We start from the raw sequence: 14,087 nt of genomic DNA on the forward strand, positions 1-14,087 counted from the left end.
TGCAGTTGCTGTTTTGAGTTATTTTTTAAACGCATTGCAGCGTTGTTGCTAGGTTCTTGTGGGCGTCTGTAAAGGTGTTGCTGTGTCCAGCTAATTACAGTGTGTTTACTGTGCGTCTCTAGACATGGACAAAGTGTATGGGATTTCCTATCATTATATCACTTGGAAGCACACCTCACCTCAACACTCTAGTTAATTTTCTCATGGCTGAATGTATAAATATCCTTTTAACATTAGAATATTCACTGAATGCAATTGGCTCGTGATTTCAAACACACTAGCAGTTGGGCCATTTAGTCATGTGACCCAGTGTGGAAAGTGTCGTGGTATTATGATTTGATTCAAATCCTGTGGCGGTGACCCAAAAAAAAGCCTACAGGAACCTATCAGAGACTTGTTCCCTAGTCAAAGTGACCGAATCGCATTCCACACTAAGTAATCCATTGTCTGACTTTCTGTGTGTCATTCTCATTCACTGGGTTTCATTGACTTGGTTTTGACATTTTTATAATAGTGTTAAGTTGGTTTGAACTCTTTTAAGAATATGACACCACTTGTAAAACCAGAACGAAAAGCAGCACGCGATTGGCGAATTCCCAAAACGAACAGCGGCAAATTAAACAAATCAACCAGGAGATAGAAAACAAATGAATCCTTACTGAAACTAGTCAAATCTTTTCTCACACTCTCACAAAAATTAATTCCTCCTCACGTGGTAGCTTATGTAATATCGTTACATAATTTTTTCCCAGGTTATGATTCTGCAGTGACTTGCTCCTCAGATGTGCCTAAATGCGGTTCTTGGGCCATTTTAAGCCTGTAGTTGTTAAATATTATCTGTTATAATCAACTGACACACCCAGCTGGTAGAGGCTGGTATATCGAGTTCACGAGTGAATCAAAAAAATACCCACAGCACTACAGTTTAGACTCGCTGGGGGTCAGTGAGTCACCGCAGTATTAACGTGAGCTCCATTGTCTTCACTGTTGGTATTAATCGTTGCGTAAAGCATTGCATTGTTGAATCTTTTGCATAAAATCGAACTCAAATGCCACATTTCTTGTGAACTTGTGGTTTCGTGGTCCTTGGTTGCTCGTGTCTGTGCGGCCCACGGGACAGGTTCCTCTGCTAAGCACTCACGATGTAAGATCCTTTCGTGATTTCATTGTGTTTCATTAATGCAATTTAGCAAAAATACGGATAAAATAAATTCAAAAAAATGGGTAGAAACCATTAGCAGTTTTAATTATTAAAATCAAATAAATCATGGAAAACTGGGGAAATGAAGCCTTTGGATATTGTTGTGTAAAATATGGGGTGATGGAGTCAAAATGGTTGAGAACCATTGGCCTGTGTTAACGTTAGATCACCGAAGCGTGAACTTGGAGGAGGGCTGCGAGGGTTGAGAGCAGCGTCTGACACACTATTCTGTCATTATTTAATCACCTTCATGTTGTTCCAAACCAGTAAGGCCTTCGTTCACTTTTGAAACACAAATTAAGATATTTTTGATGAAATCCGAGAGCTTTCTGATGCTGCATAGACAGCAATGCAAGTACAACGCTCAAGGCCCAAAAAGGAAGTAAGGACATTATTACAATTATCCATGTGATATTAACCTTGATTTAATGCAGCTACGAGAAAACTTTTTGTGTACACTGTAAAAAAAAAAAAGTGTCTTCCCAACCTATTGGCTCATTGCATCTAAATTTTTCCATTGGCCCAATTAAATTACTGTACTTCCCCGCACAACTTCTCTTTCGAACAACTGTTGCCGTAATTTATAAAACAACAACTTCAATTGGGCTGACAGAAAAATGTCACTGGAAACTAGGAGGACTAAATTTCCTGTTGCTGTCTATGCAAAGCAAGAAAGCTCTCTGATTTTAATTTGTTCTGAATATGAACAAAGGACTTACAGGTTTGTAACAACATGAAGGTGAGAAGATAATGTTTTGGGTGAACTATCCCTTTAAGGTTTGAGTGGTTAACATGAGCCCATTAGCTCCCTCTAGTAGGTTTAATGCAGCCAGAATGCAACACACACTTAAGTCTTCACATTCGGCCGCTTCTTTTAACTGAAATGCACAGGAGCTACAGTATGTTGCCCATTATAGTTTGGTCCAGGGCGTCAGAAACTCCATCTCGTAGCAGATCTGTGTGTGCAAACAGATGACTTCTTGCCACTGTTTTCCCTTTAGACATTTTATAAGCTCATTGTGCGCTAGCTGGTAAAAATACCACCGTATATAAAAGCATTTAATGAGCATGTACAGCGCACAGCAGTTTTGGATGTTTGGTAAGTTCACAAAATACACATCATCAAAGCTGTCCGGTCAGGTTGTGAACATACTCCTTATGTCTTTTGTTTTGGATCTTAAGGTTTGGTGTTAAAAATGACAGCGCGGTTGCAGGGTGAGCCAAGAAGGTTTCTTCCTCAATCCAGACCGAAAGGACCAAGAGAACTGAAGCACAAGCGTAAAAAAAACTCTCTCTACACACCAATTCAACTTTTATCTATCTCAACAATGCATTTTGGCCAGGTTTGGAAAATACAGTCACTTTGAACGCCACTAAAGTCTCGTGTATTTATATACAGAAAATAGCTTCATGAACTGTATTAAAATTATTGAGAAAATATATTGTAAATATTGAGAGCAGTCAAGGGCCTCTGAGGAATAGGTGGCGATGGATTGGGTTTCCCAGTGCTTGACTTGTCTTCCTTTGTCTCATCTTATTTAGAGTAGATGGTTAAGGCGGAGTCTAAAACGGCAGAACCTCTACACGTCAAAATAAACTAAAGAGAGCTCTTTTTAAAAAGCAGGTTCTCACCTTTTTCTGTGTTTACAATGTCATGGGATTTGCACATGTCATCATTTCGTACCGCAACACAACCCTACACATGAGATAAGGATCGGGAGTGCATGGGAAAGTTGAGATCGCTGCGGTGTCCATTAAAGCGAGTTCCCATGCAAAGGCAAACTACACAAAACACACAGATACGTGCACACACCAAACAGAGGATTGATAGGACCAATGACGTCCGATCACCCTCATTGTGTCAGCAGAAGGACATTGTGAACTTGGATTTCTTTATCCACACTGCCGACGTGTGAAATCAGAGACGTGCAAATACGCTGCAGCAATCGAAACCGCTATTCTAAAGAAAATATCCCATCCTGTCCTTCTCTTATATCACGGCTCAATAATATAACTTCAACATTTAGAGATAATATAAAATTCTTATGAATGTTTAGTGAGCTCCAGAAGCTCAAGCGTACCGCACGCAGGGGGAATTGCTCTGTGCTGTCATCTGCTGGTGTAAAGTATAGGATACAGCGCGGCGCTGTAAGAACTTTAAAGGGATAGTTCACCCAAAAATAAAAATTCTGACATTAATTTCTCACCCTTATGTCATCCTTTGTCTTCTGACTGATCACCAAGAGCTCTCTGACCCTCCTACAGACAGCGAGGATTTTTACACGGTCAAAGCTCAGAAAGCATTTCAGTACTAAAATAAAATTTCTTTCTCTATTAATTTATTATGTCTCCCCAAATGAGCACTTAACAAATACGCTTTTAGTCCTGGTGGCCTCATGTGAGGACAAGTATGAAATCAACATCCTGTTTGTGGTCAATTATTTGGTCTCTCTGAAAAGCCTTGAATGTGCTCAAAATTCACTAAAATGTAATTTTATATATATATATATATATATATATATATATATATATATATATATATATATATATATATATATATATATATATATATATATATATATATATATATATTTTTTTTTTTAAGTAATGTAACAGGGTCTTAAGAGGTTAAACCTTTTCGAGTTTGAAATAACTACTAAATATATTTTCAGTGTAAGATTTGATTGATTTAAATGACTCTTCTAGTTCTATAGGTTTCTTTTATAAAAGCCTCATACCTCATATATCCAAGTATTTTAGACCAAAGGAACTGTATTTGGCTTGATTTTAAAAGCTCAATGTGATTGCACAGATGCTATTTGAACTGAATTGCGTTGGATGACGACATTGCTGCAGCAGCGATGAACTGAACTGACTTTAACTGGAAAAATGAGTACTATTGTTCTCTTGAGTTACTGACACACAGTTTTCCTGTTTCATACTGTAAAGCTGCTTTGACACAATCTGTATGGTATAAAGCGCTACATAAAGGTGAAACACATTTCTTCAAAGAAAAAAAAAGTTTATATTAACGCTTATTTCTAATCATCAATGATTGTATTAAGATAATGTACTTTAAGGTCCTCCACAAATAATCGGTCAGTGCAGCATCCCAATAATGATAAACAAGTATTTATTACTATATCACTGTACAGCAGCGATGTCAGACATAGATCTTCTAACTTAATTTTAATGATAACCGATATTAATATGCAATATTGTCAAAAGTGATTCCTGATTTACAAACCCTTGTATTTCACCCTAAAATGAATACTCTGTCATTATTTACCCTCGTGTCTGTGTGTGTGTGTGTGTGTGTGTGAAGCCAGTTGTCTTTAAATGTTAAAAGTCAATTGTTGTTGTTTTTTTTCACAGCAGGAAGTCATAAAGGATTGGAACGACACGATGGTGAGTGAATGATTACAATTGTAAAGGAAAAATTGTATTTACTTATTTCCTTTTACTTATGATAAAAAATTGCCCTCTTAAAACTAACCTTCTCTATTCTTTTGATTGGTTTTCTTTCCATTTTTTAAATGACCCTATCAATGTCCTATTTCTGTTTTATCTGCTTGTTGTTTTCTTTCAATTTATTTAAAAAAATGTGTACCATTTTAGATAACCAAGACTTGCCACAGCACTTATATATTATTAATCTCTTGTTGGTTTTGATTGCTTCTATTGTCCTAAGTCAAATAAATAAACCTAAATGTTTGCTAAATGCAATTTTGGGTGTCTAGCCCTCGGCCCAAGGTAAGTAACAACGCATTCATGCCTGTTGTTTTGTTGAGTATTTTAGTACAATTTGAATATTGTGAAGGGATCATGGTTTAGAAATAGATGGTTTGGTTTACCTCTGCTGGTATGACAGTACCACACCATTCTGCTGACAAAAACATAGCTTTTTTTACACTGTTGAACATTCAGAAATAGACCTGAATATTCAACATTTTTTAGAAGTTTTAGAAAGCAGTTTCTTTAAAGACATTTATTTGATTTAAAAAAAAAAAAAAGAGATTCACTCTAAAAAGTGAGCAAGCAAAACACTGCGCCTGCTGCGGCCGTGATACGGCAGAAATCCTTGATTATTACGCCAGAATGGGAGTATAGGTCTAGAAACGATGTAACTACAGAACGATGTAACTACAGAAGAGTCCTATTTTAAATAGGAAAAATATCTAAACTCTTTGTTCATTTTTAACGTGATGCTACTGGTCTAATTGGATCCAATGATCTATGCTAAGCTATGCTAAAAGTGCTATCGCCAGACCCAGAGATTGACTGAATGGAAAAACGGTAAAGCTCAACTTATTATTAACTCTAGGGGAGTTCGAGAATGAGACCGTTTCCAAAAAAAGTCGAGCGTTCCTTCAACATCACAAGACTCCGTGCGATCCGTGTGTTCTTGTTATTTTCTTGATGATCTGGAGTGATTCATCACATCCTAGGTAATCAGCTCAAACCGCTCTATAAAGTCCCCCAACATTTAGGGACAGTTACCCTAAATCTAATGTAGCTGTGCCCCCTTCCACTTGATCAATAATAATAGTGATCTGCTCACAGCAGGCCAATGGGGGGGTGATGAAGGCCTCACTAATTTGGCAGGGAAACATTGATGACAGACTGTCTGTGGGTGACTGGGCTTGTATTTCAGGCCTGTTTTGTGACTGTAAAGCGATACGCCCTCCTCCCATTCTACTTTCTTGCACCCTAAACGTGTCTGATGTCTTTAATTTCACGTTTTTCCTCAAAACTAAACCCAATCCCTCTCATAAACCATTGCGCCTGTGGCCCATTCCTTTGCGCTCGGACTTTTCCTTTAACATATGCCAGCAGAAAGAAAACATTAAGCAATTAAACGGGAAATAACAGAGCAGTCAATATTAAGACTTTTGCATTAATGTGCGACTCTGGACTAATTGTTAAAACACCCACTTAGCAACATGCATCTCTCCTCCCACAAGAACCAATGGGTTGGTTTTTTTTTAAAAAAAGGGTGTGTGTGTAAAAGGCACAGGTTCACAGCGACAGGTGGTACTTAAATATTAAAGGCTCTGGGGAAGCACGCCATTGTTTGCCCTCCATTTCAGAGAGGCAGTTGAGGTTGGTTGGTTGAGAGAGAAAGAGAGAGAGAGAGAGAGAAAGAGAGGGAGAGCAAACGGCAACAAAGACAGAGCCCGTGCTGCTGGGAACTGCAAGGAGAACTTCAGGGAAAGCAACAACAGAGGGTGCACTCAAGTGTTAAACTATCTGACAAAGGATGTGAAGCGTGAAGAAACCAAGACCGAGTCGGCTGTAAAATGTTGACAGAAGCTGGACTTTTGGTGCATTAAACATGGATGGAAGCGCAAGCGGAACAGCAGAAGTTGAAGAGACCGAGACCGAGACCTACGGCACACAGAATAGACACAAGGATGAAGTGGACAGGTAGACCCTCTGCATGGAAAATTCATTTTTGAACTGTCATATTAAAATAAGACCTATTTGAATTTTATTGCTTTTTTGAGATGACAATGAAATGTTCTTTTCTTTCTTCTTACGCATGTGTTTCTTTATTCGGTTTTAATATTATTATATCTGCAATGATGAATTCTATTTAATAAACATATGGTTCCTGGTCTCGGTATAAAGAATGACATTGCTTTGACGAATCATGCAAATAAAACTTTTTTTCATCAAATATTTCACATATGTTGATGGGGGGGCGTTGTATGTTTCTAGCTACGTTTTGTGTTTGTGTGGAATAAAAAGAACACTCTTAGAAGATAAGAACCCACAGTATACAGATATTTTACTGTTACATCTTGTGTATACAAATTTCATTGCTGCCGGCCACTAATAGTAAACAGATACATGCGGCTCGGCTTACAGACTCCTTAACAGCTGACTTTGTGTTTCTGAAAGAGTAAGATATTCTAAATAATTCTTTTTTTGGTCATGTGGTATTTTTTGCACTTTTAACCAGCTGGTTTCAAAGTCATTTTTAGTTTGAAGTTTCTTTGATCTTTTCAGGAACGTTACACAAGTTCATTCTAACGCATTTTTTATTGCCGTCTCTGTGATGAAGAATTAGGCCAATTACGTTGGCCACAAATAACCAGACTTTAAAAGTCAGCGCTTGAGCGTCTCAGGAAAACACGAGGAGATGTTTGTATCATATTGAGCTCGTTCTGTAGGGTCTCGGATGAGGATGGGCCTGTGTCTGAGGCTCCTGTGGAAGGGGACGCGGAGGCTGGAGCGCAGAACTCCAGGGACAGCCGAAAACTGGACTGCATCATCTGCTACAGTGCGTATAATCTGGGAGAGAGACTCCCCCGCAAACTCTACTGCGGTCACACGTTCTGCCAGGCCTGTCTGAAGCGGCTGGACACCCTCATCAATGAGCAGGTGGGACTCATGCTACCGTCATGCTAACATGCTAATAATAATCACGGAAAAGTTAAACTGATGCCCTACTTCCTGAACAGATTAAACAAGTTTTTACATTCAGATATCGTTTTTTCCAAATGTTAAATAATTCCATTTACCTTTATGAATATTATAATGATTGGTTATATTAAAACTACAAATACTATATTTTTGTAAACATCTGTTACAAATAAGTAATTTTTTTTTAATTACTTAAATTACTAGCGTTCTTGGTGAACGTTAGTCCTGTTTCTGTTTAGAGAAGGGGACGTAAAAAGTTTGTTCAGGGGCGTTGACTTTTTGTTTCCAGCCAATGGCATGAGAATAGGGGTGGGCCTACCTGTCTGGACCAATGGGAATGCTTAACGAACACGTTTGAAAACCAACATTATTTTCCGAGACATTTTCTTAACACAAAGAATTTCAAATTTATGGAGTGATGAAGAATTTTCCTGGCTATAACAAATTTTCAAATCTATGTTCTGGAAATGCACATAACCTGATTAGGCAATCCCTCATTTTCATATGTAAACATTACATCATTAGACGACTTGTAACACAAAACAGCTGACGTTCTGTCTGTACTGTCTTGACTTAAATTAGTAGATATTTAATTGATTATTGAAATTAAAACTTAATGAAGCTTGTTTTATAACGTGACGAACTTTGCGCTATTATTGAAGTAAACTGATTCAACACAAATGCCGCAAACTGTATAATTAAACTGATTTTGTTTCCGAACGACACCGTCGTTGCTAAAATTAAGCTAAAAAAATAAAAAAAAAAAATATATATATAATAAAAATGTATGTTTTAAACTTAAAATAGTATTGGTTTAAAAATTAGAGAACTTTGCAACATTTGTTTTTTTGGTGTTTATTACTTTTAACCACGTTTAATTGTATAACGCTGTTTTTTGTTGCACTGCACTGTTTGAGACGTGTGTAACCCCTGTGCTTCTCCTCTAGATGTGGATCCCCTGTCCACAGTGCCGGCAGAACACTCCTCTACCTCGCGGGGGCGCCACCGGTCTAGACCTAGACCTGGCCGCCTTTCTGGGCGTTAAAGCTGAAGTGGAAAACCAGCGAACCTACAGCCAGAAAGCGTCGCTGGAGACCAAGCCCTCTTTTATAAAACAGCCAATCACAGACCAACCCCCCTCAGCATGGGCCAACGCGGCCGTGGCAGAGCATCGCTTCCACAGGAGCCCTTGCTGCAAGCACTGCCTGCTCTGCTGCTGGTGGTGCTAGATCCACCCACAAAAAAACTTTTACAGAGGACACCCAACTACAGCAGAATTCCTTTTGCCTGGGACAATAAAATATATTTTATTTGGATACCCAGTGGAACAGTAATATGTCAAATTCTGCAAAACACAGCGGTCAATAGAAAACATGGACATGAGAGACAATTCATGAACAGACGGATCGGATTTCAGATCTTAAGACGATCCACTAGAATAAGAGTTGCTTGTTACAACAATTCAGACCGAGGGGAACATTTGATTGCATTTCCTGTTTTAACTGTCCATCGCCTTCTAATTTAAAGATCCCATTTGTTGTTTTCATGCGCTTTAAAACTAAGCTTAAAAATGTAAGTAAAATAAAATAAAAATAAAAAATGAAAACGCATCAACACAAACAGAATATCATTCCGCCATCCAGAGTTTGAAGGTCCGGTCATAAGAGCAGGTGGCAATGAGCTGTCCATCAGGTGAAAGGTCAAGCCCCATAACCTTGCCTTCGTGACCCGCCAGAGTCTTTAGAGGTGACCAGCCAGGATGGGTCCACACTTTGGCTGTGTTGTCATATGCACCAGTCAGCAAAAAGTGCCCATCGTTAGCTAAAACAAGGAGTTCAGTTCAAGTCAATGACAGTCAAGAACCTACGAAAACCTTATAAAACATTAGTTTACCCAAAACATTTTTCTTTTGTTGAACACAAACACTGATGAATGTGCACAGTGCTGTTTTTATTTCGCTTGCTAAGAAGAGTGGCGAGTAAAGGATTTAATGAATAATCTTTCAGTGACTGCTAATAAGTCCTCTTGACTTGATTAACTACTTACGTTGGAACTTGACTGAAGACACAAGGTTCTCATGGGCAGGAATGGTGTACAGGCACCTTCTATGACGAAGGTCCCACACTTTACAGGTGTTATCTCCACTTCCTGTTGCCACATTAAAACTGTACGAGAAAGATTTAGACGTTCAAACATCAGCAAACGGCCCAACTACATCTTAAATATTCATACAACCGTTCTTTCACTTACCCGTTTGGTGAAAAATTGATGCTATAAATCTCTTTGTGGTGGCCTTCCAGGAACATGATACAACGACCCGTCCGCAGGTCCCACACACGAGCAAACGAATCCAAACCACTGTACGAATGACATTAACACAAGAAGATTCATAAGCCAAATATAAATCATTTTAAACAACCAATCAAAATCAGAGGAATCAGGGTTAATATCAGGAACCATATATGACGGATTAAAGATGATTTTTTATTTGGCGTACACTAAACACACTTGGACTCGTAAGAGCGTCAAAGGAACTGAATAGACTTGAATGTGGTGCTTGTTCCTTTACGAAACAGTGGAGTGCCTCTGGGTTCAGTGTGAGGCCCTTACCCAGTTCCTGCCAGAGAGCCATCTGGGTGGAAGTGCAGGTCATGGACCCCTTTACTATGACCCTCCTGATGCAGAATTTCTTCTTGGGCTTCAAGATCCCAAAGTCGCCATGAGTTATCATAGCTGAAGAGAACAAAACAGACAGTTTTGTTAATTATGAGGGGAAAAGCACTATTTCTTCAACTGTTTTGCATTTACCTCTATAAAAATAACTACTACTAATAATAATACTCATACCAAGTTGTTCCCAGAAAGCGTCCAGAGGGATGCCAGGCCACTCGAGCCACCCTCATAGAGTGCCCCTCAATGTCTGCTACAGGCTCATCACTACAGATAAGAACAGATACGTTACAATGTTTTACTCACTAGTATTCATTCAAATCTCAGTCTCTACTTCATAATCTACACCTGTCTAAACTCCACAGCTTAACGGATCCATCCACAGCACAGGAGGCCATATTGACATCGGACTCCTCGAGTGTGAGCGTGGCCTGAGGGTGAAAGCTAATCGCTCCCACATTGGTATTGTGACCTGAGAAAGAAGAGTTCACCTTCAGTGAATACAGGGCTGAAAAGTTGTATTGGAAACAAGAGTATAAAAAATTTGAAGAATAAACACTGCAGAACGTGTGTTATTTACCTCTTAATGTGCGTACAAGTGTGCAGTCTGGGACTTTCCACAATTTACACAAGCCACTCCTACAGCAAAATAGTAGTATTTAGTTATTTAAATTTCCACGTTAGCATCTAAGGCTATCTGCATGGTCAAAACTGATTTGGGATTAATACAAGAGCTACATGAACAAAACAACAACAACAAGCAAACACAAAAATACAGTACTTCAAATTATACAAGATTTTTTAAGTGAATAGTTTGCAAAAATTTTAAATATTATTTTAAAAAGGCTTGTTGTATTTGCTAATAAGATTGCAACTGTAATGCCGTTTCCAAACATTTTTTTTGTTTTGTTTGTAACTTCTTATTCCAATTAATTTTATGTTCAAAAGTCCTACAACAGACATTATGGGCAACAAGCTTCATGAAAATAACTAAAACCTTGTGTGAAGTATCTCAGGAAGATGGCAAAATATTTATTCTATTAGTTAACGCAAGTTTCCTAATAAGCACAAACTACAAAGCATTACTCGTGAAATCATCCTCGCTTTGCAGGAAGTGCCTAGCTAAAAAGGTAGATTGTTCTAAGCATCTTTGAGAATAGCCACCATTCTTCTGTATTTCTAAATTGCTTCAGGCTCAATGTAATTTACTTAAGGCTGCCTATAAGATGCTTGTGTGTGTGCGTGTGTGCCAGCCATACCTTCATACATAAATCTCACTTGATTGTAACAATACTTTTAAAAACTATGTTTGGTCATCTAAAATTGACGGTTCCGTCTGGCACTCAAAGTATATATAAATAACCTACTAGGAAGAGATGTTTTTGTGAATGATGTAAATAATTAAATATATAAAAGCCTACCATGACGCAGTCACAAGCAGCTTAGAGTTGGGGCTGAACTGACAGTGAGATATTGGACGGTCATCACCAATTTGGCTGCAGAAGTTATTCACGTTCTGAATAAAATGCAATAATTACACAAAGCATTAAAAGTGAAAGAAAATCACAACACATTATAAGCCTGTCTCTTTTTCCACTTTTCCCTCGGCATACCCGTAGGGTCTTGTGAAGCTCTTGCTGTTTAACTGTTCTCGTAGACTCTGGAATTTCTTTATGTGCCCGTGCAGCATCCAACCTTTGCACTGCTCTGGAGAACCAATCAAAAACACAAAACTAGCTTTTTAAATGTACAATACGTGCATTTTGCGGCATAATATATTCAGATGGTTAGATACAGGAAGTAATATCCGTCTTCTGTTTACCTGGGTAGTGAATACTTGGCTAACCAAACACGGGCCTCTTTCAGAGACGAAGGTCCTTCATGGTACCAGGTCTGCTGATACTGCACAGAACACATGACTTCCATTAGTCATTCAAACCCAAGATGAAAATTAGGATAAAACTCATCACAAGTGGTGTTCTTACCTCATCTTGACTCCGTTTTGCTCTGTCATCCTCTTTCTTTGATTTCTTCAAAGCATCAGGACCAACTACTGAGAGAATGTTCCTCAATCTGTAGGAGGAAAAAAAATTATAAAAAAGTAAGAAACCACTAAAAGCGGAAATAGAATATTCTGTTTAATACATCATGCTGCAATGCTTACTTACGATCAAAAAAAATCTGTCCACTCACCTCTCTCGTCTCTCCGCAGGCCCCTCCCCAAATAGCGTGATTGGCTCGCCAAGAGCTCGGAGGCAGGCCTTGACCTCCACGTCGTCAGTGGAGACCGTGATCTGTCTCGCTCGCTTCCTCCGCTCAAACTCTGCCAGCACCTCAGCCTGTCGCTCACTCACACGCTCCTCCAGCTCCATGGACTCACCTGAGGAGAGGGACATGGGAAACAAATGATACTGCTGAAGAGCAAACAAACATCATTTGCTGTCACAAATCACAAATTAACTAAAAAGAAAACATCCTGTTTGATGCATTAGACTTATGATCTGTATAACATGATAGAATAAAAACAAAGTGCATTTTATTAACCTGGAGCGTTTTAGTAAGTAAGGCATGATGATGGTGGTTCATCGGCTTTATGATTAACAAAACTAAGCCCATAGGTCTTTAGAGTTTATGTAATTCAATGCAATAAAATAAGTGAGAAATTAAAAAAAAAAAGGTTCTTTACAACCCCAGCCTGTGTATCATCTTTGAGAAATATTTTAAACATACATTGCATGCATTTTAAACTTGAAATATCAAACTTACCACTGGAGATATTAATATGTCCAGCCTCAATGCCAGCTTTAACGGCATCTCTGGAAGCAGTAGACAATCCTTCACGGCTGAGACGCTCCTTTTCCTTTTCTTCAAGGCTTCCATAGAAGATCCTGGCCTTTTTCACAACCGGAACTTCGTCTTCATCCGACATCTTTGCAGCTATTTGTCCAACAACAACAACCGATTATCTGATAGAAAACATCAGGCATAATTTTTAGTTGCAATATCTTATCTATATCGCATGTAGACTTTACTTGGTGCATTTTTAACCAATCTAACTTTTGCTTTGTTTGATGATACTATCAGATAGCGCCATTAAAATGTGATTTCTGGAAGGCAGATTCAATGGGAGCACCAATTAATGTCAGATGGGAGAATAACTTGGTAGTGCTGTGATATTCTATCAATAACACTGAAGCACCACGTAAATACCATAGTAAAATTGAATACAGCCGGCATTCGATATTTTATTACTACCATGATATATTACTGTAACGTAACAACAGTAAGTTACTTTTTACAGGGTGTTCAGAAACTAATTTTACCTGAACCGAGAGAAGCTAATAAAAGATAAACACAAACCAGCTGACTCTTTACTCACCTCTATCTCACAAACAGCTTCACTTAAACAGGTTGTTTGTATGAAACCTAATGTGTATTATCTACAAACACGAGCGCACGACGCGGGCTGTCCGGCGCGCAGTATGTCGTCACATCCGCCTGTAGTGCTCTTGAGCAAGAACTACAGCGACCCCCAGCGGCCGAAGCACGGCGGACCGCTGTAACTCGACGTGGTTTTCCACACAAAATGTTTTTCTTATTCCGTCAAAGTGTGATCTATGTCTCAGTGTATGGAGTGCCATTTAACCGCAATTTATCCCCCCCCCCCAGCTGTTTATAATTTACTAGTTTTTACGCACATGATATAGAAATTAGAATTAGGACACAATATATCCAGGCTCAAACAAGATAATTATTAAATACGTGAATTAAAATGTAAAAAAGCCAT

At 38.6% G+C, this 14,087-nt stretch overlaps 2 protein-coding genes across 3 annotated transcripts; one reads left to right on the forward strand and one right to left on the reverse strand.

Moving 5' to 3' along the window:
- Positions 1 to 5,878: 5,878 nt before the first annotated feature.
- On the forward strand, positions 5,879 to 8,871 carry rnf224 (ring finger protein 224). Its single transcript, XM_043239439.1, has 3 exons — positions 5,879 to 6,628; positions 7,378 to 7,588; positions 8,578 to 8,871. Exons 1-3 carry the CDS (start codon positions 6,537 to 6,539, stop codon positions 8,857 to 8,859), a joined length of 585 nt encoding a protein of 194 aa, XP_043095374.1. The 5' UTR covers positions 5,879 to 6,536; the 3' UTR covers positions 8,860 to 8,871.
- A 36-nt stretch (positions 8,872 to 8,907) lies between these two features.
- prpf4 (PRP4 pre-mRNA processing factor 4 homolog (yeast)) lies at positions 8,908 to 13,892 on the reverse strand. Of its 2 annotated transcripts, none has more exons than XM_043239378.1 (14): positions 13,680 to 13,892; positions 13,067 to 13,237; positions 12,494 to 12,680; positions 12,286 to 12,373; positions 12,123 to 12,202; positions 11,914 to 12,007; positions 11,722 to 11,816; positions 10,881 to 10,939; positions 10,649 to 10,772; positions 10,478 to 10,567; positions 10,241 to 10,363; positions 9,881 to 9,988; positions 9,677 to 9,795; positions 8,908 to 9,451 (listed from the first exon to the last, which is right to left on the reverse strand). In XM_043239378.1, exons 2-14 carry the CDS (start codon positions 13,227 to 13,229, stop codon positions 9,258 to 9,260), a joined length of 1,524 nt encoding a protein of 507 aa, XP_043095313.1. In that variant the 5' UTR covers positions 13,230 to 13,237; positions 13,680 to 13,892; the 3' UTR covers positions 8,908 to 9,257. The 2 variants fall into 2 exon arrangements, with proteins under 2 accessions (XP_043095313.1, XP_043095312.1); XM_043239377.1 differs by having other exon boundaries at positions 13,067 to 13,266.
- Positions 13,893 to 14,087: the final 195 nt, after the last annotated feature.

This window comes from Puntigrus tetrazona, chromosome 5 (assembly GCF_018831695.1).
Source record: "Puntigrus tetrazona isolate hp1 chromosome 5, ASM1883169v1, whole genome shotgun sequence".
Taxonomy (NCBI): Eukaryota; Metazoa; Chordata; class Actinopteri; order Cypriniformes; family Cyprinidae; genus Puntigrus; species Puntigrus tetrazona.